The 15,548-nt window shown below is 42.0% G+C and overlaps 1 protein-coding gene across 1 annotated transcript in view; it reads left to right on the top strand.

Moving 5' to 3' along the window:
• Window positions 1–15,548, top strand: part of LOC106143123 (protein son of sevenless) — a 49,721-nt gene that overhangs the window by 14,182 nt on the left and 19,991 nt on the right. The window contains exons 16-23 of the mRNA XM_060953046.1: window positions 3,815–3,926; window positions 4,942–5,122; window positions 5,999–6,164; window positions 8,653–8,816; window positions 9,291–9,460; window positions 11,166–11,260; window positions 12,546–12,667; window positions 14,728–14,847. Of these exons, the coding sequence (XP_060809029.1) occupies window positions 3,815–3,926; window positions 4,942–5,122; window positions 5,999–6,164; window positions 8,653–8,816; window positions 9,291–9,460; window positions 11,166–11,260; window positions 12,546–12,667; window positions 14,728–14,847 (1,130 nt within the window). The remainder of the gene's footprint in view (window positions 1–3,814; window positions 3,927–4,941; window positions 5,123–5,998; window positions 6,165–8,652; window positions 8,817–9,290; window positions 9,461–11,165; window positions 11,261–12,545; window positions 12,668–14,727; window positions 14,848–15,548) is intronic.

The raw sequence follows: 15,548 nt of genomic DNA, 5'->3' as shown, positions 1-15,548 counted from the left end.
GCTCGGATCAAAACGCGGAAGGAACACACTATGCATCGGGAACACGGTAACGTAGCATACATACATACACGCTGCCGTGATATAACTAAAATGCCGTTATCTGACATCAGGATTTACACCTTTTTTACCAGTAAAATAAGAAAAAAAAATCTCTTTCGATCTGTATATACGACTTTTTGGTACCTTTAAGTCATAAATAGGCGTTCTCATTGATGAATGGCATCAGTTTAAATTTTCACCGCAGTTTTTGACGTTTTACTTAAAACAAGTATTTGGCAGATAACGGCATTTTAGTTATACCAGGGCAGCACGGCGACCCATGTCATACGCACTTTCGGTGCAACAAAGTCATCACAAATAGCCAGAATTGCAAAAACGAACTAAGTATGCCAAATAGGGATGATGACTAGGTCTTAAAACATTATTTATTAGTGCATAACATGATAGAATACACGTAATTAAATAAGTTATGTGATTTTTTTGTTAGATATAATGTTGACGCCCTATATGTTTTATATTCATTCAAAGTACGATGGGAAAGTCCATTACAAAAAATAAAAATTATTTAAAATAACTATGACAGGAGCGAATAAACAAAAATATGGAATAAGTTTCATTAAGACATCATATCCATAAACGCAATAATTAAGGTAGCTGCCATACAAATTAAATTCATGACGCGAACAAGATACTCAGTTGTGACGTCACACTTGAGTAGCGTTTTGTAACGGGCGTTTTGGACTCGTTTAAATAATGTGTTATGTTACCTCGTATATCTCGGGTAGTTTATTGTTTATTGATGCCATTATTTGACCAATGTTTTAGTAGTTGTGTAATTAAATTAACACTAAAAAAAAAACTAATTGTCATCATTGTTTTTGAATCATACCTTTACTTGGGGCAACAAAAACATCCGAGAAAGTAAACAATTAATATTGCAAACATGTTAAACTTTCTATAAATAGTAATCCAGAAATTGAATAAATACATGAAAAAAAATTGTAAAAAGCGTTCTCCTGTAAAATTTAAAAAAAGAGTTGTTGTGACTTTGTTGCAACGAAGGTGCGAATTATGTCCTTATCCTTAAACAGTCGGGAATGATTGTACATTTGTTTACGTACTGATGATATATATATGTGTTAACAATCTTCATTTATGTCTTTTTTTTTATTGATTTCAACTTTATTGTATTGAATACAAATGGAAAAGGACAATTGTTAATTTTAAAATTGCAATGAGAACAAAACGCAAAATGAAATAACGCATTTAACTAACTAATTAATAGTTAGTTTTGCTTTTAACCATATTATGATTTCGTTAATCGGTTTAGCTATTTATTTATGTTTATTATAATTAGTTTATTTTTTATTTTGTGTAGGTATACATATATTTATTTAATTTGACCCCATATAATGTTTTCTGTCAGACCCAACGGTTGACTAGCAGATAATAGCTTCTAGCATTAAGTCCGCCAATTGTGCTACACATTTGTATTTTGTACAATAAAGTTTGAATAAATAATATATAAATTTATTATTAAAAGAAATTTTATTAAGATTGTTAACCTTTATTAAGTACCTAAATAAATGTATCATAGATTAACTGGATTTCTAAAATATTGATAATGTTTGCTAATAGTCTCATATCTCAATCTTTAATATATGATATTATGGATATTTCAGAGACAAATTAATGTCTAAAATACTGATTTTGCTAATAGTCTTACTAAATATATTTAATTTGATGTAAATAAATGAGTCCTGTTAGATATTTTGCTTTATATAAAAGTGAAATCAGGTTTATCTGCCGCTGACGTAAAATCCTTTAATAATCTTAAAGGTGCGTACAGATTATGTAACAATTTTGTATAACATACACACATACATATAATCACGTATATATCCCTTGCGGGTTAGACAGAGCCAACACATTTAAATAACTATCTATACTAATATTATAAAGCTGAAGAGTTTGTTTGTTTGAACGCGCTTATCTCAGGAACTAACGAATACGAATTGAAAAATTCTTTTTGCGTTGAATAGACCATTTATCGTTCGTAGACTTCGTCCGCGTGGAATAGTTATTTTGGGCATCATTGAAGCCCTCGAGGATGAATAACTTTCCCCGTTTTTTTTTTCAATTCTTACCAATAGTTCCTGAGATTAGCGCATTCAAACAAACAAACAAACTCTTCAATTTTATAATAGTATATAGATGTAATCTGTACGCACCTGTCACACATTCCTATTTTTATCTTACTTTTTGTCACAAAATAAACTTATGAAGTGAATTATCGAAAAGGGTCCATTACCTTTTCGAAAGTTATCCTCATATAGTGATCCCAAATGAAATTTCTTTTATTTAATTCACTTTATCGTTCATCCCATAAGTCTTTGTCTTCATTGCATGCGTTATCTGCTTCTTGTGCCTATGCGTCAGATTCATAACTATTGGTCTGTTTTGTGTTAAGTTTGTATTTATATGAGTTTTCTCTTTGACTGGTTAGTTATGTTTAAAGTAACGAGTTAGTTTACAACCAACAAGTAAATCTTGTTTTTTGTAACATTGAGCGGTGAATCAAAACAAAGATTTTACCATTAATCTCGTTCTACCCCTTGTTTTTTTTAATTTAATTTAAGATCCTTTATTAAGATTGATATTATTAATTAAATAAAAAAAGAATGACCTTTTCTTCCCCTTGTTTTTTTAAATTTAGTTTTAGATTATTTAGATTTTAATTATCAATCAAATTAAAAAAATATGAGGTTTAATTGAATTTATAATTTTTGTTTTTGTTTTTCTTCTTCGTCATTACCTTTTCCCACTTTCTACGTGGGGTCGGCACAGTATGTTAGTTTTTTTTCCAATTCTGTCAATTGCCATCTCACTGGTTACTCCCTTTCTCCTTTTTTGTTATATATTAAATTACAAAGAGAGTATCATTCTTTGTCATGTTAAATTAGAAGCTCTTTGCACAATTAATTGCATGTTTATTTCAATAAAATTGTCTAGAACTCATTTTCAAATATCGCGTTGCACTATACTATTTATAAATAATGACTCGCACGGTGATCACGGATCATTGTAACGTGATTTGACGAAACGTCCGAGATGAAATAAAGTTACGTTACGTGCGCGTTTAACGCCTGTTATTATTTATAAATAGTAAAATTATCTAGTTTACATGTCAACTTCGAAGTAGTAAATTTATGTGTAATGCGTAGAAATTTTCACATCATGTAGGTTTTCAAATCACATTTTAATAATAATGTATTGTTTATGCTCCTGCAAAGAAATTTTTTATTTAATATTGATTAGTATTCGGCTTCAGAGAACGGCGAATTTATTTCATATTTTTGATTAAAAATATCTTTTGATATTTATTAGGCGTTTAATCATGTTACTTTAACTTTCTTTGAGAAAAAATAAATTTATATCAAAATTTGAAGTTACTAAAAAGCTCTTATGATGCTAATTTGCATTCATATCAAAATATTTAACCGTTTTGAATTGAAAAAAATAATAAGCGCTATTTTTACTACGGGGTTTTCACAAGGGTTTCACTTAGGACTTACCAATTTTTTTTGAATTAAAAATAACTGTTATTCATTTATATAATCACATCTATATCCCTTGCGGGGTAGACAGAGCAGATATATCTGCCATATAGTTAAAATACTTGTCTTAAATATCATGTTAGTTTTTTGTGTTAGAATACTGAAGCTCTTAAAAGACAAGACATTAGTAGGTATTATTATTTTTACCTTATTTCTTTAAAGTAATTTTTTAATGTTTCTTGTTTCTCAAACAATAGGCGAGGGCGGAGAGTGTGCGGGGAGTACCGACGCGGAGAAGTTAAGCAAAAACACGGCCAGAGAGGACTGGAAGAGATATAGGAAAAAATTTCAACAGCCTGTCAAATTTCGGTAAGATGTCATACCGCTCATTGTTTTTTAATGTATAATATGAATGTTCTGTTATTTTTTGCATCAGTTAATAAATAATTAGTACATACATACATACATACATACATAAACTCACGCCTCTTTCCCGGAGGGGTAGGCAGAGACTACCTCTTTCCACTTGCCACGATCCCTGCATACTTCCTTTGCTTCATCCACATTCATAACTCTCTTCATGCAAGCTCGGCGGTTTCGGGCACTTTTGACCTGACCCTTCACCAGGACGTCCCTTATTTGATCAAGATATGTTCGTCTAGGTCTTCCCACCCCGACCTTTCCCTCCACACTCTCCTTGTATATCTGCTTAGTCAACCTGTTTTCATTCATCCTCTCCACATGACCGAACCATCTCAACATACCCTTTTCTACAATAATTAGTACATACATGCATATAATCACGTCTATATTCCTTGCGGGGTAGACAGAGCTTCAAATAGTGACAGGTTGCTAGCCCATCGCCTAAAAGAAGAATCCCAAGTTAAGCCCACCCCTTAGTCGCCTTTTACGATATTCATGGGAAAGAGATGGAGTGATCCTATTCTTTTTTCTATTGGTGCCGGGAACCACTTGATTAAATTTTCACCATGAATTTAAAGTAACACATACGAGTATAATATCGTTAAATCATTTGAGAAAGTTATTTCAAACTACTTACTACTTGAGATTGAGATATATATTGAGGTAATGTGTAGTATTTTATAGGGATTAATTTATGCACACTTGAGAATAAGTAACTCCATTGTAACAAGACATTGACGAATGCAATAAGAATATCTACATTGTGTTATTATTTCATAAAAAAAAACTGGTCTATTTAAATTCATCATGACTCATTTTACATGATCATGCTGTGTACACTAAAGTTGGACATTTTACTTGTTCATTATATATGTATACATTTCCTAAGGATAATAATGCAATTCTGTAATCTGTCTGTATGTGTACCTTAATAAATAAATAAATAATAAATTAAATGCAGCGTTATCAACGTCCTACGTCATTGGGTGGACCAGCACTTCTACGATTTCGAGCGGGAGCCGCAGCTGCTGGAACGGCTGCGGGAATTCCTGGAGTCAGTGGACGGGAAGCCGATGAGGAAGTGGGTCCAGAGCGTGCTGAAGACATTGCAGAGGAAGGCTGAGCAGAGCGAGGCTGATCAGGTGAGTGTGAGGATGGATGGATCTAAGTGTTTCGGAGTACTTAGTTGATACAGGCGCTGATGTGTCAGTGCTAACGCAAGATTTATTATTCATGTAATGGTTGATGGAGGGAAAGGTCGGAGTGGGAAGACCTAGACGAACGTATCTTGTTCAAATTAAGGACGTCCTGGAAAAGGGTCAGGTCAAGAGTACCCGAAACCTTGCATGAAGAGAGTTATGAATGTGGATGAAGCGAAGGAAGTGTGCAGAGATCGTGGCAAGTGGAAGGAAATAGTCTCTGCCTACCCCTCCGGGAAAGAGGCGTGATTTTATGTATGTATGTATGGTTTTTGGGTGAAGGCAACCTTCTTTATGTACGCCATAGCAACGGTTGCCATGGCTTGTTTAGTTAGAGAAAAATATGTCCGATATTATATTTATTGTCATATATTTTTATTTGATTTCTCAAATATGTATAGTGCTTTTATTTTGATTATTTCTCTCCTCTTTTGTCCGTCTGTCTTCTGTAGTTTATAAATAACTTTTCTTCCTACAACTTCCTGCAACTGTTGACCCCGACGTAATTAACATTGTTTTGTTTATAGTTTCTTAAAGTTAGTTATTCTTAGAAAATTCTTACACAAGTAGTGTATTTACGTAGTGTATTTTTACACATATCACATTGTGTAAGAATTTTCTCAGTTTTGTTAGCCAAAGGTAAATATATATATATATATTTTGTTTCGGATTTCATTAATTTAGAATAATCAAGACAAATTAATGCTCTGTTTTTGAAAATCCTGAAATTTCTGGTTTTTTTTTTAGAATTAGAATAAATCATTAAAATTTTGAAGACTTACGAGGGTGTTATCTATATATGAGACAATGTATGTACAGGCGGGCGGCGTGTCACACGTGTTCAACCGCGCGCCGCCGGGCGTGCTGCGGCACGTGGCGGAGCCCGAGCGCTTCGCGTGGCACCCGCTGGCGCTGCACCCGCTGGAGCTGGCGCGCCAGCTCACGCTGCTGGAGTTCCAGCTGTACCGGCTGGTGCGGCCCTCGGGTGAGACCCTGCCACTACTGTTGTAGCAGGCGGCGCAGTGCTGGGGCAGAGCCTGGCGCCAGCTCACGCTGCTGGAGTTCCAGCTGTACCGGCTGGTGCGGCCCTCGGGTGAGACCCTGCCACTACTGTTGTAGCAGGCGGCGCAGTGCTGGGGCAGAGCCTGGCGCCAGCTCACGCTGCTGGAGTTCCAGCTGTACCGGCTGGTGCGGCCCTCGGGTGAGACCCTGCCACTACTGTTGTAGCAGGCGGCGCAGTGCTGGGGCAGAGCCTGGCGCCAGCTCACGCTGCTGGAGTTCCAGCTGTACCGGCTGGTGCGGCCCTCGGGTGAGACCCTGCCACTACTGTTGTAGCAGGCGGCGCAGTGCTGGGGCAGAGCCTGGCGCCAGCTCACGCTGCTGGAGTTCCAGCTGTACCGGCTGGTGCGGCCCTCGGGTGAGACCCTGCCACTACTGTTGTAGCAGGCGGCGCAGTGCTGGGGCAGAGCCTGGCGCCAGCTCACGCTGCTGGAGTTCCAGCTGTACCGGCTGGTGCGGCCCTCGGGTGAGACCCTGCCACTACTGTTGTAGCAGGCGGCGCAGTGCTGGGGCAGAGCCTGGCGCCAGCTCACGCTGCTGGAGTTCCAGCTGTACCGGCTGGTGCGGCCCTCGGGTGAGACCCTGCCACTACTGTTGTAGCAGGCGGCGCAGTGCTGGGGCAGAGCCTGGCGCCAGCTCACGCTGCTGGAGTTCCAGCTGTACCGGCTGGTGCGGCCCTCGGGTGAGACCCTGCCACTACTGTTGTAGCAGGCGGCGCAGTGCTGGGGCAGAGCCTGGCGCCAGCTCACGCTGCTGGAGTTCCAGCTGTACCGGCTGGTGCGGCCCTCGGGTGAGACCCTGCCACTACTGTTGTAGCAGGCGGCGCAGTGCTGGGGCAGAGCCTGGCGCCAGCTCACGCTGCTGGAGTTCCAGCTGTACCGGCTGGTGCGGCCCTCGGGTGAGACCCTGCCACTACTGTTGTAGCAGGCGGCGCAGTGCTGGGGCAGAGCCTGGCGCCAGCTCACGCTGCTGGAGTTCCAGCTGTACCGGCTGGTGCGGCCCTCGGGTGAGACCCTGCCACTACTGTTGTAGCAGGCGGCGCAGTGCTGGGGCAGAGCCTGGCGCCAGCTCACGCTGCTGGAGTTCCAGCTGTACCGGCTGGTGCGGCCCTCGGGTGAGACCCTGCCACTACTGTTGTAGCAGGCGGCGCAGTGCTGGGGCAGAGCCTGGCGCCAGCTCACGCTGCTGGAGTTCCAGCTGTACCGGCTGGTGCGGCCCTCGGGTGAGACCCTGCCACTACTGTTGTAGCAGGCGGCGCAGTGCTGGGGCAGAGCCTGGCGCCAGCTCACGCTGCTGGAGTTCCAGCTGTACCGGCTGGTGCGGCCCTCGGGTGAGACCCTGCCACTACTGTTGTAGCAGGCGGCGCAGTGCTGGGGCAGAGCCTGGCGCCAGCTCACGCTGCTGGAGTTCCAGCTGTACCGGCTGGTGCGGCCCTCGGGTGAGACCCTGCCACTACTGTTGTAGCAGGCGGCGCAGTGCTGGGGCAGAGCCTGGCGCCAGCTCACGCTGCTGGAGTTCCAGCTGTACCGGCTGGTGCGGCCCTCGGGTGAGACCCTGCCACTACTGTTGTAGCAGGCGGCGCAGTGCTGGGGCAGAGCCTGGCGCCAGCTCACGCTGCTGGAGTTCCAGCTGTACCGGCTGGTGCGGCCCTCGGGTGAGACCCTGCCACTACTGTTGTAGCAGGCGGCGCAGTGCTGGGGCAGAGCCTGGCGCCAGCTCACGCTGCTGGAGTTCCAGCTGTACCGGCTGGTGCGGCCCTCGGGTGAGACCCTGCCACTACTGTTGTAGCAGGCGGCGCAGTGCTGGGGCAGAGCCTGGCGCCAGCTCACGCTGCTGGAGTTCCAGCTGTACCGGCTGGTGCGGCCCTCGGGTGAGACCCTGCCACTACTGTTGTAGCAGGCGGCGCAGTGCTGGGGCAGAGCCTGGCGCCAGCTCACGCTGCTGGAGTTCCAGCTGTACCGGCTGGTGCGGCCCTCGGGTGAGACCCTGCCACTACTGTTGTAGCAGGCGGCGCAGTGCTGGGGCAGAGCCTGGCGCCAGCTCACGCTGCTGGAGTTCCAGCTGTACCAGCTGGTGCTTTCTCTAATCTTTACTAATATTATAAAGCTGAAGAGTTTGTTTGTTTGTTGAACGCGCTAATCTCAGGAACTAGGTTCGAATTGAAAAATACTTTTTGCGTTGGATAGACCATTTATCGAGGATGGCTTTAGGCTATATAACATCACGCTGCATCTATAGCAGCGTATAAGGGCTCTGTCTAATTATGATAATTTTGTTAATATTTCAATGTCAAATAATAATAAATTGGCGAAAAAAAGTGCCGGGAACCACACGGCGCTTTTTTTTACCACGCTGCCCACTGATCTCAAATTAAGTGATACAATTCTAACATTACTCAATTCTTCTACCCACAGAACTAGTGGGAGCGGTGTGGACGAAGAAAGACAAGGAGCGCACGAGTCCGAATCTCCTGCGCATAATAAAGCACACGACCAACTTCACGCGGTGGATGGAGAAGTGGATAGTGGAGAGTGACAATTTAGAAGAAAGAGCGGCCGTGCTGTGCAGATTTCTGGAGGTCAAACATCGAATTCAAATTCCAAAATTCAAATTCAAAATTTTTATTCATTACTAGCGATCCGCCCCGGCTTCGCACGGGTGCAAAATTATAAATGTTATTATACATAAAAACCTTCCTCTTGAATCACTCTACCTGTTACAAAAAACCGCATCAAAATCCGTTGCGTAATTTTAAAGATTTAAGCATACAGACAAACAGACTAAAATAGCGACTTTGTTTTATACTATAAATAAATAAATATATACGGGACAAATTACACAGATTTAGTTAGCCTCGAAGTAAGTTGGAAACTTGTGTTACGAGATACTAACTCAACGATAATATATTAATAATACATACTTATATAGATAAACATCCAAGACCCAGGACAATCAGAGAAAGTTCGTTTCTCATTATGCCCTGGCCGAGATTTGAACCCGGGACCTCCCCCGGGACTATGTAGTGATGTTTGTATGTATGTTCCCAAACCAGGTGGCCGTAGCACTCCGCGACTTGAACAACTTCAACGGAGTCCTGGCGGTGGTCGCCGCGTGCGGCTCGGCCTCCGTCCACCGGCTCAAGGCCACCTTCCAGCTGCTGCCCATCAGGCTGGTCAGGGCTCTGGAGGAGTTCAGGGAGCTCAACTCTGACCATTTCAGAAGGTGAGGTTTTTGTTTCCTCCGACACAATATCGTGTGTCGCGCGGTTCCCCAGGCGTCACTCCAGCCTGCAGAGAGATCTACTCTTTGGTGGCGATCGACCAGAATCATCGCTTCCGCTACACATCTTTACATAAAGTCATATAGAGGATGCGGCGCCCAAATCCAGCATCCATGGTCAAAGGCATACCCCGGGCTCCTCTCCAGAGTGGTGAGGATGCGACCGGGACTGAAGCCAGGAGGAAGAAGAAGATTGAGGAATGCGGCTCCGTTCACAGGCTGAAGGCCACCTTCCAGCTGATGCCCATCAGGCTGGTCAGGGCTCTGGAGGAGTTCAGGGAACTCAACTCTGACCATTTCAGAAGGTACAAGTCATTGCTATACCACTATTTAGAAGGTTATTTACACCTATGCTTATCATTGTGTGCCAACTAAAAAAAAGAATAGGACCACTCCTTCTTTTTCTTATGGATCCCGTAAGAAGGAAGGGAAAGGCGTATATACTTGAGATTCTTCTTTAATGCAATGGGCTAGCAGGCTGTCACTATGTATTTGAATCTCAATTCTATCATCAAGCCAAAAGCTGAATGCGGCCTATTTTTATGACTGTTGGCCCTGATTACCCCGCAAGGGATATAGACGTGACTATATGTACGTATGTATGTAGGTTTCAACTGAAATTAATTAAACTTCAATTTGAGACGACCGTGTGATGTGTGGGTTTAAAATGTTAGGCCAATCAGACATTGCTTATCAAAAACACTATATTCATGACAGAAATAACCATAGCGCGTAATAATAAAGCACACCGCCATCTATTAGAACAAAAACAAAACTAAAGTTTCATACAATTGAACAGTCAGCACACTTCTATTTGGAAGGTTGGTATTGCTGTTACGATGTCTAGAATCCAGCTGTTAATTTAAGGAATCCTCCTCGTTGGACTAAAAACGAGGGACAGAGATGAATGTATGAGTAGAGTAGGATAGCAATATACCGGACATTAAACGTGCGTGAGTAATTGAATTGTATCTGTGGCGACATAACTTATGTCGATCGTAGCGAAGAAAATGATGTGCTCAGCCAATAGCAGCGAAGTCTAAATCGCGCAAGCAAAGATTTCACGGATTGGAGCGTATATACAACCTCCGACACAACATCGTTTGTGTGTGCAAAAAAAAAAATAGAACCACTTCTTTTTCTTATGGATGCCTTAAAATGCGACTAAGGGAAAGGCTACTAATACTTGAGATTCTTCTTTAAGGCAATGGGCTAACAGGCTGTCACTATGTATTTGAATCTCAATTCTATCATCAAGCCAAAAGCTGAATGCGGCCTATTAGTATTTTTATGACTGTTGGCCCTGTCTAGCCCGCAAAGGATATAAACGTGACTTTTATGTATTTATGCTTATGTTTCGACACTCGAACCCTGAGTACTGTTCAAAGAGGGAGTGACAGAGATAGATGCACGAGTGAAAGCGAGATAGCAATAACGGAATGAGATATATAAATGAGGGAGAACAGGACAGCAATATACCAAACGTTTATCGAGACCTAACGAGTTTTTCGGTCAGGTCAAGTTTACAATAAAAAAAAAATTAGTTCAGCATTAAATCCGCCAATTGTGCTATACATTTTTTATTTTGTGCAATGAACTTTTAAAATAAATAAATTAATTTTTTTTTTTGTTTTTTTTTTCTTTTCAGATATCAAGAGCGCCTGCGCAGCATCAACCCCCCGTGCGTGCCGTTCTTCGGCATGTACCTCACCAACATACTGCACATCGAGGAGGGGAACTTGGGTATTTATTTATTTATTTTTTTAGACAAATTACACTGATTGAGTTAGCCTCGAAGTAAGTTCGAAACTTGTGTTACGAGATATTAACTCAGCGATACTATATTTTTTTAACAAATACTTATTTAGATAAACATCCAACACCCAGGACAATCAGAAAAAGTTATGTTCTCATCATGCCCTGGCCGGGATTCAAACCCGTATTCGGTATGTTCGTTGCGTTAGCGGGAATGTGTTTGAATGTGCCGTGTGGTTCCAGGCATCGATAGAAAAAAAGAATAGGGGCCACGCCATCTCTTTCTTATGGATGTCGTGGAATTCGACTAAGGGATAGGCTTATAAACTTGGGATTTTTTTAAGGTGATGGACTAGCGACCTGTCACTATTTAAATCTTAATACTATTTTGGTGGTGGTGATGGTGGTCCTATTTATTTTTATTTTATTGGTGTTGGAAACCACACGGCGCACTTTAAATAAAAAATTCTTATATTGCATATAGATATATAATATATCTATACTTATATTATAAATGCGAGAGTTTGTGAGTATGTCAGTATGCATGTTTGTTACTCTTTCACGCAAAAACTATTGGACCGATTACGATGAAATTTAGTATGTAGGTAGCTGAAGACCCAGAATAACATGAAAAGCTTACTTTTTTATCCCGGAGTCCCCGCGGAAATGATTCCACGCGGGCGAAGTTGCGGGCGGCCTCTACTACAATATGATTTTGAAACTTAAGTTGAAACGGAATGCCAATTATTTAAATAAATAAAATAAAAATAAAAAGCCTTTATTTCCAGAACTTTTGCCATTTTTACATAATTAAAACAAGGTAATTAAAACTAAAATGTACATTTAACTACAAAAGGTCTCTCAGTTCAGTGTGCCTTATGGCAAAGGCCTCCTCCAGCTCTTTCCACTTAATTATAAATAATATATAATTCCACTTATCCAGAGAGATATCATATTAATTTACGTTTAATTAATTAATGCCGTGCCGTGTGGTTCCCGGCACCAATACAAAAAAGAATAGGACCACTCCATCTCTTTCTCATGGATGTCGTAAAAGGCGACTTAGGGATAGGCTTACAAACTTGGGATCCTTTTTAAGGCGATGGGCTAGCAACCTGTCACTATTTGAATCTCAATTCTATCATTAAGCCAAATAGCTGAACGTGGCCATTCAGTCTTTTCAAGATTGTTGGCTCTGTCTACCCCGCAAGGGAAATAGACGTGACGATATGTATGTATGTAATTAATTAATTAACACGCTTACCAATTACAGATTACCTGCCCAACAGCGAATTGATAAACTTCTCCAAACGTCGGAAAGTGGCGGAGATCACAGGCGAAATACAGCAGTATCAGAACCAGCCTTACTGTCTCACCGTCGAGCCCAAGACCAGGGTGAGTCTCGACTTGTTCCTCCAACATACATACATACATATTGACACGTACCGGCGAAATACAGCAGTATCAGAACCAGCCTTACTGTCTCACCGTCGAGCCCAAGACCAGGGTGAGTCTCGACTTGTTCCTCCAACATACATACATACATATTGACACGTACCGGCGAAATACAGCAGTATCAGAACCAGCCTTACTGTCTCACCGTCGAGCCCAAGACCAGGGTGAGTCTCGACTTGTTCCTCCAACATACATACATACATACATATTGACACGTACCGGCGAAATACAGCAGTATCAGAACCAGCCTTACTGTCTCACCGTCGAGCCCAAGACCAGGGTGAGTCTCGACTTGTTCCTCCAACATACATACATACATACATATTGACACGTACCGGCGAAATACAGCAGTATCAGAACCAGCCTTACTGTCTCACCGTCGAACCCAAGACCAGGGTGAGTCTCGACTTGTTCCTCCAACATACATACATACATACATATTGACACGTACCGGCGAAATACAGCAGTATCAGAACCAGCCTTACTGTCTCACCGTCGAACCCAAGACCAGGGTGAGTCTCGACTTGTTCCTCCAACATACATACATACATACATATTGACACGTACCGGCGAAATACAACAGTATCAGAACCAGCCTTACTGTCTCACCGTCGAACCCAAGACCAGGGTGAGTCTCGACTTGTTCCTCCAACATACATACATACATACATATTGACACGTACCGGCGAAATACAGCAGTATCAGAACCAGCCTTACTGTCTGACCGTCGAACCCAAGACGAGGGTGAGTCTCGACTTGTTCCTCCAGCATACATACATACATATTGACACGTACCGGCGAAATACAGCAGTATCAGAACCAGCCTTACTGTCTCACCGTCGAACCCAAGACCAGGGTGAGTCTCGACTTGTTCCTCCAGCATACATACATACATATTGACACGTACCGGCGAAATACAACAGTATCAGAACCAGCCTTACTGTCTCACCGTCGAGCCCAAGACCAGGGTGAGTCTCGACTTGTTCCTCCAGCATACATACATACATATTGACACGTACCGGCGAAATACAACAGTATCAGAACCAGCCTTACTGTCTCACCGTCGAGCCCAAGACCAGGGTGAGTCTCGACTTGTTCCTCCAGCATACATACATACATATTGACACGTACCGGCGAAATACAACAGTATCAGAACCAGCCTTACTGTCTCACCGTCGAGCCCAAGACCAGGGTGAGTCTCGACTTGTTCCTCCAGCATACATACATACATATTGACACGTACCGGCGAAATACAGCAGTATCAGAACCAGCCTTACTGTCTCACCGTCGTGCCCAAGACGAGGGTGAGTCTCGACTTGTTCCTCCAGCATACATACATACATATTGACACGTACCGGCGAAATACAGCAGTATCAGAACCAGCCTTACTGTCTCACCGTCGAACCCAAGACCAGGGTGAGTCTCGACTGATAAGTCCAACATACATACAGTCACGTCCGTATTACGGGCTAGACAGGGCAGTCTTGAAATACTGGCCACGTTCAGCTTCAGCTGTATGTCACGTCTATATCCTCTGAGGGGTAGACGCCACGTTCAGCTATTTGGCTTTAAGATAGAATTGAGATTCAAATAGTGACAGGTTGCTAGCCAGTCGCCTAAAAGAAGAATCCCAAGTTAATAAGCCTACCCCTTAGTCGCCTTTTACGACATCCACGGGAGAGAGAGATGGAGTGATCCTATTCTTTTTTCTATTGTGAAGTTGACGTTGTTGAAGAAAATGCTGCAGTGCAGTTTGTTACCGCTTCTTCTGCACTGTCGCCTTGGAAGCGGCAGTAAACTTAGTTTTAAGTAATTTATTTGACGTCAACTAATGTTGTGAAACCAAAAGTTTTGATAATTATTAAGCGATATGAAGTATCCTATAATAATGAATAAAAATTTTTTTTTTTTTTTATTTTGAATTTGTGGTGCCGGTAACCACACGGCGCATGTATAACTAACTAACTAACTCTGCGACGATACTCTATCTACATCGGCAGGCGTTCCTGGAATCTCTCGACCCGTTCCCGGGACAAGACGACAACGAGATCACCAATTATCTGTACGCGAGGAGTCTGGAGATCGAGCCGAGGCAGCCGGTCAAACAGATGGCCAAATTTGTGAGTATAATCGGCTAATTGTCAAAAAAACACAAAGAGGTTTCAATTGAAATAAATAAAACTTCAAATTGAGACGACCGTGTGATGTGTGGGTTTAAAATGTTAGGCTTAACCAGATATTGCTTATGTGAGTATTGTTTTTACCCCCTCCACTGTACATTCGGCTGAATGACAAAAAAACACAAAGAGGTTTCATTCATTCAATTGAAATAAATGAAACTTCAATTTGAGACGACCGTGTGATGTGTGGGTTTAAAATGTTAGGCTTAACCAGATATTGCTTATGTGAGTATTGTTTTTACCCCCTCCACTGTACATTCGGCTGAATGACAAAAAAACACGAAGAGGTTTCATTCAATTGAAATAAATGAAACTTCAATTTGAGACGACCGTGTGATGTGTGGGTTTAAAATGTTAGGTTTAACTAGATATTGCTTATCAAAAACACTATATGCATGACAATAGACAAACCATAGCGCGTAATAATAAAGCACACCGCCATCTATTAGAACAAAAACAAAACTAAAGTTTCATAAGATTGAACACTCACATATCGTCCCCTTACTGCAAAAACCAACTAAGTGCATGAAATTAAGTTTCGAGAAATTGACGTTTAAAGGTTTGCACTATCAAATCACTATTAAGATTGTAACCTTTCAAGAATCTGTTCATGTATTTTTAATACTTATTTATTAAGCTTT

This window comes from Amyelois transitella, chromosome 30 (genome assembly GCF_032362555.1).
Source record: "Amyelois transitella isolate CPQ chromosome 30, ilAmyTran1.1, whole genome shotgun sequence".
NCBI classification, from domain to species: Eukaryota; Metazoa; Arthropoda; class Insecta; order Lepidoptera; family Pyralidae; genus Amyelois; species Amyelois transitella.
The sequence above is the reverse complement of the archived record's forward strand: the minus strand, read 5'-3'. Positions and strand labels throughout refer to the sequence as shown.